General features: G+C 46.4%; 1 protein-coding gene across 5 annotated transcripts in view; it reads right to left on the bottom strand.

Moving 5' to 3' along the window:
- Positions 1 to 12,978, bottom strand: part of CLASP1 (cytoplasmic linker associated protein 1) — a 1,131,138-nt gene that overhangs the window by 527,232 nt on the left and 590,928 nt on the right. For all 5 annotated transcript variants that reach the window (XM_069224628.1, XM_069224627.1, XM_069224630.1 and 2 more), the window contains exon 20: positions 113 to 220. In XM_069224628.1, the coding sequence (XP_069080729.1) occupies positions 113 to 220 (108 nt within the window). The remainder of the gene's footprint in view (positions 1 to 112; positions 221 to 12,978) is intronic.

Consider the following 12,978-nt stretch of genomic DNA (forward strand, 5'->3'; position numbering starts at 1 on the left):
ATCTGTCTTTAAATACAACCCTTGCACCAACACATAAGTGAGGCACAGGCAATCAAGACAACTAATACAAACAAAAACAAAAAACAACACACTAAACACAAATCTTACTTACGTTGAGACTGTGAAACCACTTTAGCCCGACTGCGGCCTCGAGTATCTACAATCGCTGATGCTGTGCTTGTAGAACTACCAGAACTCTGCCGCCTCGTTCGAATACGACCTAAGTGAGACAAACCAACTTGAAATTAGAAATATTTCTCAACAGGAATAAGGCTACTCTACTCCTGACCTGAAGAAACCTACACACATTCGGGGACAAGCAAAAAACAACTAGTAACTGGCTGTGATGAAGAGCTCTTTAAAGAAAGTCAAATAGAGGTCAGGTATGGAATTAATGAGTTACTTACCTGCGGTAACTAATTTTCTGGGAGTGACATATTCTAGTTGCAGATTCCTTACCCTAGGATTTCCTCCAGGTATTAGACTGGATCCAGAGATTTTTCTTTGGGCAGTATACTTGCACGGCACAACATCAGTCGTTGGTGTTGTGTTTGCCATGATGATGTCACAGTCGTATATAGGCACCACCCAGAGCTGATGTCAGTTTCTTTTCACAACTTTCCACGCCAGGAGTGCAACGCCATGAAAAACATTTGAGAAGGGTGCGCCAGAACTAGGGCCTTTAAAGGGAGTCCTTGTCCCTACAAATCAGTTCACAGAGCGGAGAGGATGGGTGGGTCGGTAAGGAATCTGCAACTAGACTATGGTGGTGATTCCTAGTTTGGCGGGCGGCGGTCGCCGCCCGCCAAGCGGGAACCGCCAGAAGACCGTAAAGTCATTCTGGCTTTCCCGCTGGGCGGGCGGGCGACTGCCAAAAGGCCGCCCGCCCAGCGGGAAACCCACAGCAACGATGAAGCCGGCTCCGAATGGAGCCGGCGGAGTTGCTTTTGTGCGACGGGTGCAGTTGCACCCGTCGCGATTTCCAGTGTCTGCTATGCAGACACTGGAAATCAATGTGGGGCCCTGTTAGGGGGCCCCTGCAGTGCCGATGCCATTGGCATGGGCACTGCAGGGGCCCCCAGGGGCCCCACGACACCCGTTCCCGCCAGCCTGGTTCTGGCGGTCTAAACCGCCAGAACCAGGCTGGCGGGAAGGGGGTCAGAATCCCCATGGCGGCACTGCCTGCAGCGCCGCCATGGGGGATTCTGCAGGCCAGGGGAAAACCGGCAGGAAACGTTCGGTTTCCCTTTTCTGAACGCGGCTTTACCGCCGCGGTCAGAATGGGCCTGGATGCACCGCCAGCCTGTTGGCGGTGCATCCGCGGTCCCCTACCCTGACGGTCTCGGACCGCCAGGGTAGGAATGACCCCCTATGTCTCTACCAGATAATTCATTACCAAAGTTAAGTTACTTGTTCATCTGATAGAGACTTCTACTTGCAGATTTATAACTTAGAATAGATACCCAAGCAATACTGTTCCTGGAGGAGAGTCTGCGAACCAAGGTCATACTAAGAAGTCCTGCAGGACTGAACAGTCAGAGCAGCCATCCCTGCAGACCTTACTGTCCAGGTAGTAGTGTTTAGTGAACATGATCAGAGACGCCCACATTGCTGCCTGGTGCATGTCCAGGACTGGAACTCCGCATGTTAACGCACTGGTTGCAGCAGTTGCTCTTGAAGAGCTAGGACGCATACCCTCAGTGGGTTGCTTCTTAGCCAAAGCGTAGAACATTTTGATGCAAAGAACAACCCATCTAGAGATGGTCCTTTTCTGCACTGCCCAACCTTTCTTCGCACTTCCAAAACCAACAAAGAGTTGATCGTTCACCCGGACGTCTTTGGTACAACTGAGATAGAACGCCAACGCTCATTTAGATGTAGACGGTGGAGTCTCTCCTCTTCAAGAGAAGGATGTGGGGGTTCCTAAAAAGTAGGCACAGTGATGGATTGGTCTACATGAAAGGGTGTGACCACTTTAGGGAGGAAAGAGGCCCTGGTATGAAGTACCACTTTGTCAGGATGGACAGAGATAAAGGGTGGCTTTGAAGAAAGAGCTTGCAGCCCATTCACTCTACGAGCAGAGGTGATGGCTAAAAGAAAGGCTGTTCTTAAAGTGAGAAGCGGAAGAGGACAATTATAAAGGGGCTCGAAGGGAGCACATATGAGGTAAGTGAATACCAAGTTCAATTCCCACTGGGGCATTATGAACTGGGTGGGCAGAAACATGTGATAAGACCCTTGAGGAATCTCCCAACAATGGGAAATTTAAACAAGGAGGGTTGATCTTGTAGTCTGAGGAAAGCAGAGATGGCACACAGATAACCTTTAAGGGTGCCCAAAGCAGAGCCATGCTGGGAACGAGAGAGTACCATACTCATCGTGCCCAGTCCGGAGCCACAGGATTACTTGGGCCCGGTCGTTCTTGATCTTCTTGGGAACTCTGGGCAGGAGTGGTATTGGCGGAAAGGCATAGAGGAGGCCTGAGTTCCACTGAAGACAAAAGCATTACCGAGCTAGTGCCGCCTTGGAAACTCCAGCGTGAAAAACAGCTGACATTGCACGCGCTCTGTGGAGGCAACCAGATCTAACCATTGCTGAAAGAGACCTAGTGCGACCTCCGGATGGAGACACCATTCATAATCGACCATGCGTTGGCGGCTGACTTTATCCGTCCACTGACGTTCAGAGAACCCACCAGATGTTGAACCACCAGGGAAATGCCATGATGTTTCAGCCATGTCCAGAGGCCCTCCTGACAAAGGGTACACGAACCTGCTTTGCCGTGCTTGTTGCAGTACCACAAGGTGGTGGTGTTGTCTGTGAGCACCTGCACCACCTTCCCTTTGAGATAGGGAAGGAATGCTTTCAGTGCAAGCCAGATGGCCCTGAGCTCCAGAAGACTGATGCGGAACCCGGACTCTGCCAGAGATCAGATGCCTCTGATCTCTACCTTCCCCATTTGGTCGCTGCATCCCAGGAGTGTCACGTCCGTCACTACTGACAGATCTGGTTGGGGAAAAGCGGGGGATCTGCCATTGACCCAATCGCGATTCGAAAGCCACCACTGCAGATCTTGCGCAGTTCCCTCCGAGATCTGGACCATGGCGGAGAGATTTCTCTGATGCTGCGCCCACTGGAACTTTAGGTCTCACTGCAGAGCCTACACATGCCATCTGGCACGTGTGACCAGCAGGATGTAGGAGGCAATGAGGCCCAGCAGCCTCAGAGTCATTCTCATGAAAACCCAGGACACAAGCTGAAACATCGGTTCATAGCCTGAATATCCTGGACTTGCCACCCAGGATGTTAGTCCCGAAACTGCACTGTGTACAGAACAGCTCTGATGAAAAGGAGGTCTGAGAGGGAGTCACGTGTGGCTTTGGCATGATTATAGTGAATCCCAGAAAATGCAGGAGGTTAGCTGTAGTCTGGTGGTGGGAGACGACAGCCTGGGGTGAGCCTGTCTTCAACAGCCAGTCATCGAGGTAGGGGATGTAGGAAGCTGGCTCTGTATATTTTATAGTTTAGTTTAGTTTAGAGGATTTGTAGAGCGCATGGCTACCCGAAGGCCTCCCAGCACTGAGGAAGATCACTAGTTAAGAGGTAAGAGGAATAGACCTAAACGGGGAACAATCCAGTTTTCAATTTTCTACAAAAAGAAGAGTCTGACATGTACTGACGAAGATCCAATGGGAGGGAGTTCCAGATCTTCGCTGCTCTACAGGCGAAGGATCTACCCCCCCCATCTAACTTTTTTAGCACAAAAGGAGTAAATTAAAAAAGCTGAAGAAGATCTGAGTATTCTCCAGGGGGTATAAGGAGTGATCATTCATCTGAGGAAGACTGGACCCTTGTTTCGAAGGGCTTGGTGAATAATACCAAAATGAGCTATAGTGCGCACAGAGTCCAGGGGTTCCCGGAGGCTTAACAGAGGCTAAAGTAGATAATACTAATGTTCTCTTTTGTGGTAGTGTGGTCAACTAGTTAGGCTTATCAGAAGGTAGTGCAAAGCATTTGTTTTACACACAGAGTCAAGAAATGAGGCACATACTCAATGACTAACTCCAGGAATATATTCTAATATAGCAAAAATATATTTTGTAACTTTATTACTAGAACCAAAAGGACTTTGTTGCATGTAAGTACAGTTGTAAGCAGGTATCAAGCATATGTATCAAATGCACTTTGTTTAGGTTTTGCAGATAAAACAGTTCACAAGTAACACTTTTCAATTTTAAAAGTAGACACTGTGCACTTTCTCATAGGAACCAATGCATTCCTAGGGGAAGAAAGGTGTTAGCACATTTAACAAGTACTCAACTTACGATCCCAGTCTTCTGGGGTTAGGATGACAACAGGTCAAAGTTCAAGTTGACCCCAAAAGTGCACCACTAGCAACACAGGGCCGGCTGGGTGCAGAGGTTGAAGTTGGCGTTGGGTTTTCAATGGAATACTATGAGGACCTGGGGCAGTCAGAGGAACACAGGTTGCAGGTAAGAGCCCGCGGTTTCAGGACCATGCCTTGGGGTTTTAGGTCAGCAACAGTGAGGCCACAGGTCTGCACCAAATATACACCTTCAGCGGCACAAGGGCGGCCGGGTGCAGGTTGCAAACACAGCGTCGGGTGCCCAATTCTTTTCAATTGGGGAACCACGGGGGTCACAAAAGATGCTGCAGGCTAGATCCAGGGGTCGGTTCCAGAAAAACAAAGGTTTGACAAGTAGGAGAGTCACACGCTGCGTTGCCTTTTTGTAGCAGGAGTCTTGAAGCTACAGACAGGCTGGTAGGGCGGGGGCCAAGTCAGTTGTCATCCGGAGTCTTCACTGTTCTTCAGTCCTTCTTTCTTGAGATCACCAGGAATCTGAAGAGCAAGGTTCAGGGGTGCCCATAATTACTAGATTTAGGGAGGTTACAGAGGTCAGTGGGCAGCAGCCAATGGCTACTGTCCCTGAGGGTGGCTACACCCTTCCTGTACCAACTTTCTTTAGGGAGGGGGCACATGGCCATCTCCTCCAAAAGAGGATGGAGGATTCTGCAGGGAGAGGGTTACTTCAGCTCCGGACACCTTAGCTGTAGTCCTAGCTGTAGTTTTCCCCAATTTTCCAGCTGGACCTGATGCCTAAAGTGGGAATTGATTGCCCGAGGCACTGTAACTTTGAGGCTCACCACCAAGTACTGCAGTTCTTGCAGGATGGAGGTATTAAGCATCTTGTTCCTGACCCCGGAGGGCACAAAGGCTCTCATCCCATGGGGGTCAGAAACTTGTCTGATAGTGGCAGACTTCAGTCCTTCTTTCTTGAGGCTGTCAGGAATCTGAAGAGCAAGGATCAGGGGTTCCTATTAATACTAGACTTAGGGGCATTACAGGGGTCAGAGGAGTCAGCAGCCAATGGTTATCCCTACTGTTCCATCTCCTTCAAAACAAGATGGAGGATTCTGCAGGGAGGGGGTCACTTCAGCTTCGGACACCTTATGGGTGGTCCTAGCTGCAGTGGTCACTCCTTCTTGTTTTTTTTAATTTTCCCACTGGACCTACCGCCAAAAGTGGGGATAGGTCCGGGGGGGGGGGGGGCAGGGGGGGGGGGGCGCTTCAGTGTGAGTTTATTGTGCTGACAATTTTTATACCAAACTTCCCAGTCTTCAGTGAGGCAATCATGGAGCTGTGGAGTTTGTAATGACAAAACTCCCAACCTATATACTTAATATGGCCACACTGCACTTACAATGTCTAAGAATGGACTTAGACACTGTATGGGCATATTGCTCATGCAGCTATGACCTCACCTGTGGGACAGTGCACCCTGCCTTAGGGCTTCAAGGCCTGCTAAAGGGGTGACTTACCTATGCCACAAGCAGTGGTTTGTGGGTGTGGCACCCTGGGAGGCATGCAATGTCAACTTTACCTTTTTCTCCCCACCAACACACACAATCTGCAATGGCAGTATGCACATGTTTGGTGAGCTGGTATCCTAAAGGGTCCAGCAACCCCTCCATACTTTCAGCGTACCTGCAGCCATAAGAATAAAGGTCAGGATCTGAACTAGGGAGCAAGGTTCCCGTTGAAGTCGAAATCGACATCAAGCGATGCCGGTCCAGCGCTGTGACAGAATGGGCAATAAGTATGGGATCGAGGCCAACCATGGGCCCGGGCAGTGTGAGAAGCATTGATGCCTGCACCGTCGTTGGGGAAGAACCCGGTGGCATGACCGACGCTAGTGCAGATCTGGAGATTGAGCCCTGGGTGCCCTCCAGAGCAGAGGCCAAAACCACCAGTGCGGAACCTGAGGGGGCCCTTACCAAGTCCGCAGGGCCCAAAGTCTCTCCAGCAGGGTTAGACTGCCCAAAAAAGAGGTGCATGGCCTCATGGAACTCACAGGGTTGGCGGGGACGGCTTTGACTACTGAAAATGCGTGGAGGACCAGAGCCAACCCAGAAGTAGGTCCTGAGGACTGAGGCCTTGAGCGAACTGACTCGTTTTCCAGCACTGCAACATCTGACCGGGTGGGGTGAAGTCAAAGAACATTTGCTCTTCTTTAACATCATTTCATGCTTACCCGAGCGTCTCGAGAATTTCAAATTTGATGACTAAGAGTGTCGGCTCCACGAGCAGTCTTGGGGCCTTCCTCTCAACCAAAAGCATTGCATAGCCGAGCGCCTTCTGCAAAAAGTTGTAGGGGCTGCTCCCTCAAAGCCTTTGGGTTCATGGCCAAGCACTTGGAGCACAACTTCACGTTGTGGTTGCACTCCAAACACCAAAGAGACACACGGTGCAGATCTGTCACAGTCATCATCCAATGACAGAGGTCGCAGGGCTTGAAGTCAGTCTTACGTGATGGCATCTCAACGCACTAGAATGTAAAAAATAAAAATAAAAATCAACAAAAGCTGAAAAAGCCAGTCAAAAAGTGACTGTGGGGTAGCTCTTCTTCAGATCTGTGCGTAGGCTGACACAGGAATAAAAGATCTGACGTTGACGCAATAGGGTGGCATCTATATATGACCTGCAACGCCATATTTGGCAAGCATGATGCCAACGACTGACGCGGAGTCGACCAATACCTTCTAACGGTATGCAGGTGTTCTGCTTGAGAAAAATCTCCAGATCCAGACCGACACCAGGGAGAAATTTTAAGGTAAGGCATCTACAACTAGAAATCTCTATCAGATAATGTTTCTATATCAAACAAAAAAATTTTGCACATGAAAGTTTGTAAATTAAGAAAAGTGCTTTTCTTCCCTTATGCCAATAGCAAAAGACAAAAATCGTCTCAACGAAAAACAAACCAAGGGGGTCAAGCTTCTTTTGGTATAATAATGTCAGTCTACAGTGTGCAAAATTAGCTCTTTTTAAAAGATGAGTGAGGTACCCTCTTACTGATGATATATAAAATTCACAAAAGCACAAACCATCAGGAGTTTCCATGCTCCTCCGTAGTTAGGAGATCTTCAATAATTAATCTATTTAGAGAAGCACTCGGATTGCACCACAGAGAAATCCATAATACAAAAGGTGCAATTTGGATTCTATCTATCAGACAGGACATTCCTAGCACTTCGTGACAGGAATAGTGTAAACAAGACTGAGGAGCAGAAAAAAGACATCTACAGAACTTAGTCTCATCTCTTTATGGGAGACCAGAGTCATCACAACCTCAGTCACCAGCTCCATGATAAGCAACAGAAACGGATTTCAACCGATGCAAGGTAAGCATAGATGGAAAATGCTTCTTTTCCGATTTTTAAGCAAAATGAAAAACAGCTACAAAGGATTAAGCAAAGAATGTATTTTTAATTCTTAACAGCCCTTTCCGTAACTAGTACTATTGAAAGTCCAATCTAAATAGGATGCCTTAATATTCTCCCAACGATGACCCTTTATCAAAAACGTTCGACCCATTTGCTTTCACACACCTTGACAAATGTCTTACAAAAGTTTGAACTAAGAACCCTTTTGTCCATACAAGAAACAAAACCGTCAAGAATCACATTACGAGCATTAGCTGCCCTTCCTAATAGGACAGCGTCTACATATAATAGTACTGGCAAGAGACAATCACAGATTTTTGGTGGTGTTGGGGGGGATAACTTTTTGTCTAGATACTAAATGATGTTCTAAGTCGTTTATGTATAAAATAAATGAAACTGAAGTTAAAACTAACCTTTGACTGCCATCCTGGGCTAGTTTCAATGACTCGGTAGAGTTTTCTTTAGTGTTGTATCTAACTTGTGCCTTCAAGTTACAGTGTAGATGTCGCAAAATAGATTTTATGCCAGAGTCTACCCCTAAGTTGGCAAGTACTAATCACAGCTTTTGCCTACTGACACAAAGGCCAAACTGAGGTCCGCAAACATCGGAGATAATTAAGTTTTATGAACAATAAGATACTTCAAGTAAAATGTGTGAGGTTGAAGCATTGTTCGGTTGTGTCCAACCTGGATTTAAAACCATACTGAGCATCAGATATAACTCCCTTCTCCTTTGACCAACTAGTGATCTGTTCTATTATGGCCCTGACTGCTATTTTTGCAACAGTCTTGATCATCAAGTTTGGATGGTAACAATGTGGATCTCCTCAGTGCCCTTTTATAGTACTGAAACAATAGCTGATTGTGCCCAGGAATCTGCAATCCTTGAGGCACAGTCCGCATTCAGCATCTGAGTTACAAGTACGATCAGATCTCAACATTATGTTTAAATAAGTTCATAGGAACACCATCTGGGCTGGGTGCCTTCTTGGAAGGACTGTAAGTAATTGCATTTCTAACATCTAGATGGGAAAATCTCATGACAATCCTTGATTGAGAAAAGCACTGCACTTGTGAACTGTCCAGTGGTACTTAATCCCCCTCATATATCTCAGAAAAAAGCTTTATGCAGCCCACTGGCATGCTTTTCAGATCTTGTTCCTCACATGTAATTGGATTAAAAAATGAGGAATTAATAAAGTCCCAAAAGGTGCCCATGTTTTTTGTGCTACTACTCTAAAGAACCTCCTCCCATTTTGTGTCTTAATTCATTTTTTCCTGGCCCAGATCGCTTGTGTACATAGCTTCCTACAGACAGCCACCTTTTACTCTCTATTGGTACTTTGAGTAAAGCATCTCTTAGGTTTCTATTTGTCTCTGAGCATGCTCAATCGAACCATCTATTAACTTTAAGCTCAGTGGTTCACCCATGGTTTCTGGTTAACATGGAGTTGATGGTGCTAGTGTTCCTGTTATAAGACTCAAGTAAACAGTCATCTGTATTTTCATTAAAATCAAAGCAATTATAAAAAAAATCACCATTAGACCCAATTATACTTTTTAGTATGTAATTGGGATTGATCTTATTCCATGTAAGTCTGCGACTACAGTCTAGAGTTCCCATTTAAAGGAGTACTTAACCAGATATCTGAGTAAGATACATTAATTACGACAACAGCAAAGGTGAGTTATGGTCCCTAACAGACATGAGCTTCAAATTAGTTGTTAAACATTTATCAAACAGAATACTTAACATTAAGATGTCATTAGGTAGGGATGGCAGGCAGCCTCTGCCGCAAAAAATATAGGGTTTCTCTTGGAGGTACTAAACCTGAGTCAATGAATATTGACAAAATTCCTCTCTGTAACACAGATAAAAGACGGAATCCCCCTGCTTATCAAAACAACCAGAATTAATTGGAAAGCCCCCCGCGAACCTTTTATCACAATGGCAATCGTCCTCATACTGCTCCGTTTGAATTTTAACACGGAAGTCTCCTGCAATAATTACCTGATTACTGGCGTACGACAGATCAGAGTCAAAGTTAATATAAGTATCTGCCTGTTTAAACATGGCAGATAGTTATTAATCCTGTTTGTGTCAAAATCATTATAGAAATTGAAGATGACAACACTGACGATACAACCTTTATTTAAATGCATAAACTGCATAACAGAGGAATCAACAATAAGACATTTGACATTACAATTCAGTGTTGTGTCAACCCAGGTAATCAAGCCTCCCTTCGCCCTTTCTGATCTTGAGTGCAAAGCAGAGGTAAAGTGTGTTGTGTAACCATCTATATGAAGAGGAACAATAGCATACATGCCAACATTTTCCAACTGGAAAGTGAGAGACTGTGAAACAAAATAATGAGAATATGTATTTTGTGGCATACATTGAACTAGAGGCAATTTTATGTGAGAAATAAAATAAAAAACTACATAGCCATTTTTAACTTCAAAAATCGAGAGCCTCCCCCCAGAAGCGGGTTTATTGGCATGTATGCAATAAACCAGGTTTCCTGAAATGAAATTACTTTAAATTTCTTTATATAATCCACTCAACCAGGTTCAGGTAGCTTCGGTGATAACCCAGCACTGCTCCATGACAGGATAGTGAGATTGCTACGAAGGGGACATGGAGATAGTTTAAAGGCTTCACCATTGAAATAGAACGCTTGTCATAGCTATTGCTATCAATCCTAGCATTGCCAAGAGAACTTAAGTCATACTCCATCTCCAATAAAAGTGATGATTCCCCTCCATTATATTCCTTGTTTGTAGATATAACAGCACACATAGGGTCCACAGTCTCAACAGAATTGCTGAGTCAATTGTATCCATCCATACCTTTCAAAAGAGAAAAGTGGCTGAAAGTTGTGACTGATATCTGCATATTTCCGGGGGAAATTCCATTAGTCAAATTCGGCCTACTCAAATGTAGGTTGGTAAACAAAACCTAGAGGTACAGCCTTACTGGACAAGTTACTTACCTTTGGTAACGCCTTATCAGGTATAGACAATATGTAGTTGCGATTCCTTACCTTAAAATTTCCCCAGGTGTCAGTCTGGATTCACAGTTTTTTCTCAACCAGTACACCTGCGTGCCATTAGGTGGAATTGATTGGCTCCTAGTCCACTGACTACAGCGGATATGACATTGTGGGTCCTACATAGACACCACCGCAGCATGCTGACGTGCACAGCCATGAGGAACACTGAGCACTGGTATGTCAAAACTAGGGCCCTGAAAGGGGAGTCCCTGTCCCTAGAAAGCAGATCACAGAGCGGGGAGGATGGGTGAGTTGGCAAGGAATCTGCAACTAGATATTGTCCCAACCTGATAAGGCATTGCCAAAGGTAAGAAACTTGTCCATCTGATAGAGACATCTATTTGCAGATTCCTCATCTTAAAATAGATCCCCAAGCAATACCATCCCCGGAGGTAGGTGTGCAAACTAAGATCATACTAGAAAGTCCTACAGGACTGAATGGGCAAAGTGCCCAACCCTAGTGACATGACAGTCCAGGCAGTAGTGTTTGGTAGACATGTGCAGAGATGCCCAAGTTGCCGCCTGACAGATGTCAAGGACTGGAACTCCACATACTAACGTAGCGGTGACAGCCTTTGCTCTGGTAGAATGAGTATGCAACTCTCAGTGGGGTTGCTTCCTAGCCAGTGCACAGCACATTTTATTGCAGAGTATGACCTATCTGGACATGGTTCTCTTCTGAACTGCCCGACCTTTCTTCGCACCCACATAACCTACAAAGAGTTGATCATCTACCCGGAACTCTTTGGTCCAATCAAGGTAGAACACCAATGCTCTTTCTGGATCCAGGGGGTTGGAATCTCACCTCTTCCTTAGAAGGATGTGGGGGTGCGTAAAAAGCAGTCAAGGTGATGGACTGGCCTACATGGAAGGGCATAACCACTTTCAGCAAAAAGTAGGTCCTAGTGCAAAGCACTACTTTGTCAGGGTAGATGGAAAGGGAGGGTGGCTTAGGTGACAAGGTCTGCAGCTCAATCACCCTGCGGGCAGGTATAATGGCCACAAAGTAGGTTGTTTTCAAAGTGAGAAGCTGGAGAGGACAATTGTGGAGACGCTCGAAAGGGGAGCAAATCAGTAATGTCAGGACCAAATTCAAATCCCACTGGGGCACAATGAATGGGGAAGGAGGAAATATATGAGTAAGGTATTGAAGAACTATTTACAATAGGAGACTTAAACAAAGAAGGTTGATCAGGCAACCACAAAAAAAGCAGAAATGGCAGAGCCCTGGAAAGGATAAACATTAGGAGCTCAGCGAGAGTGACAGAAAGGGGGGGAGTCAGACTTGTCTGTACACTATGCCACAAATTTCTTTCAAACATCTGGCGTATAACGCTTTGGTGGAGGGAAGGCTAGCTGCCAAGATTACATTACACACTTTGGGCTCAAGGTCAAAATCTCTCAACTGCTGCCACTAAATCTCCACACAAGGTGGAGACTCAACAGGTTCAGGTGGAGAACCCTCCCGTGCTTCTGTGGCAGAAGATCTTCCCAAAGAGGCAGTCCGATAGGAGGATCAATGGCTATGCGGAGTAGCTCAGGGTACTGGACTCTTCATGCCCAGTCCAGAGCCACAAGGATTACTTGAGTCCGGTCATTCCTGATCTCCTTGAGACCTCTGGGCAGAAGTGGTATGGGCGGAAAGGCGTACAGGAGACCTGAGTTCCAATCGAGACAAAAAGAGTTGCCGAGCAATTGCAGCTGTGGAAACTCTAACGTGGAATACTGCTGACATGGCGTATTCTCAGCGGAAGCGAACTGTTCTAACCAAGGCTCCCCAAACTGCTGAAAGTGACCTTATGCCGCCTCCAGATGGAGACCCCATTTGTGATCGACTAAGCACTGTCACCTGAACTAGTTCGCTCTGACATCCAGAGAGCCAACCAGATGTTGCACCACCAGGGAAAGGCTCTGTTCTGCTAGCCACTTCCAGAGGCACAGAGCCTCTTGTCAAAGGGTTCCCGACCCCATCCCGCCCTGCTTGCTGCAGTACCACATGGCAGTAGTGTTGTTCATGAACATCTGCACCACCTTCCCTTTGAGAGAGGGAAGAAATGCATTCAATGCTAGTCTGGTCACCTAAAGCTCCAACAAGTTGATGTGAAATATGGACTCAACCGTAGACCAGATGCCTCTGATCTCCACCTCTCCCAAGTGGCCGCCTAACCCAGGAGTG

The sequence above is a fragment of the Pleurodeles waltl genome, chromosome 3_1, assembly GCF_031143425.1.
Source record: "Pleurodeles waltl isolate 20211129_DDA chromosome 3_1, aPleWal1.hap1.20221129, whole genome shotgun sequence".
NCBI classification, from domain to species: domain Eukaryota; kingdom Metazoa; phylum Chordata; class Amphibia; order Caudata; family Salamandridae; genus Pleurodeles; species Pleurodeles waltl.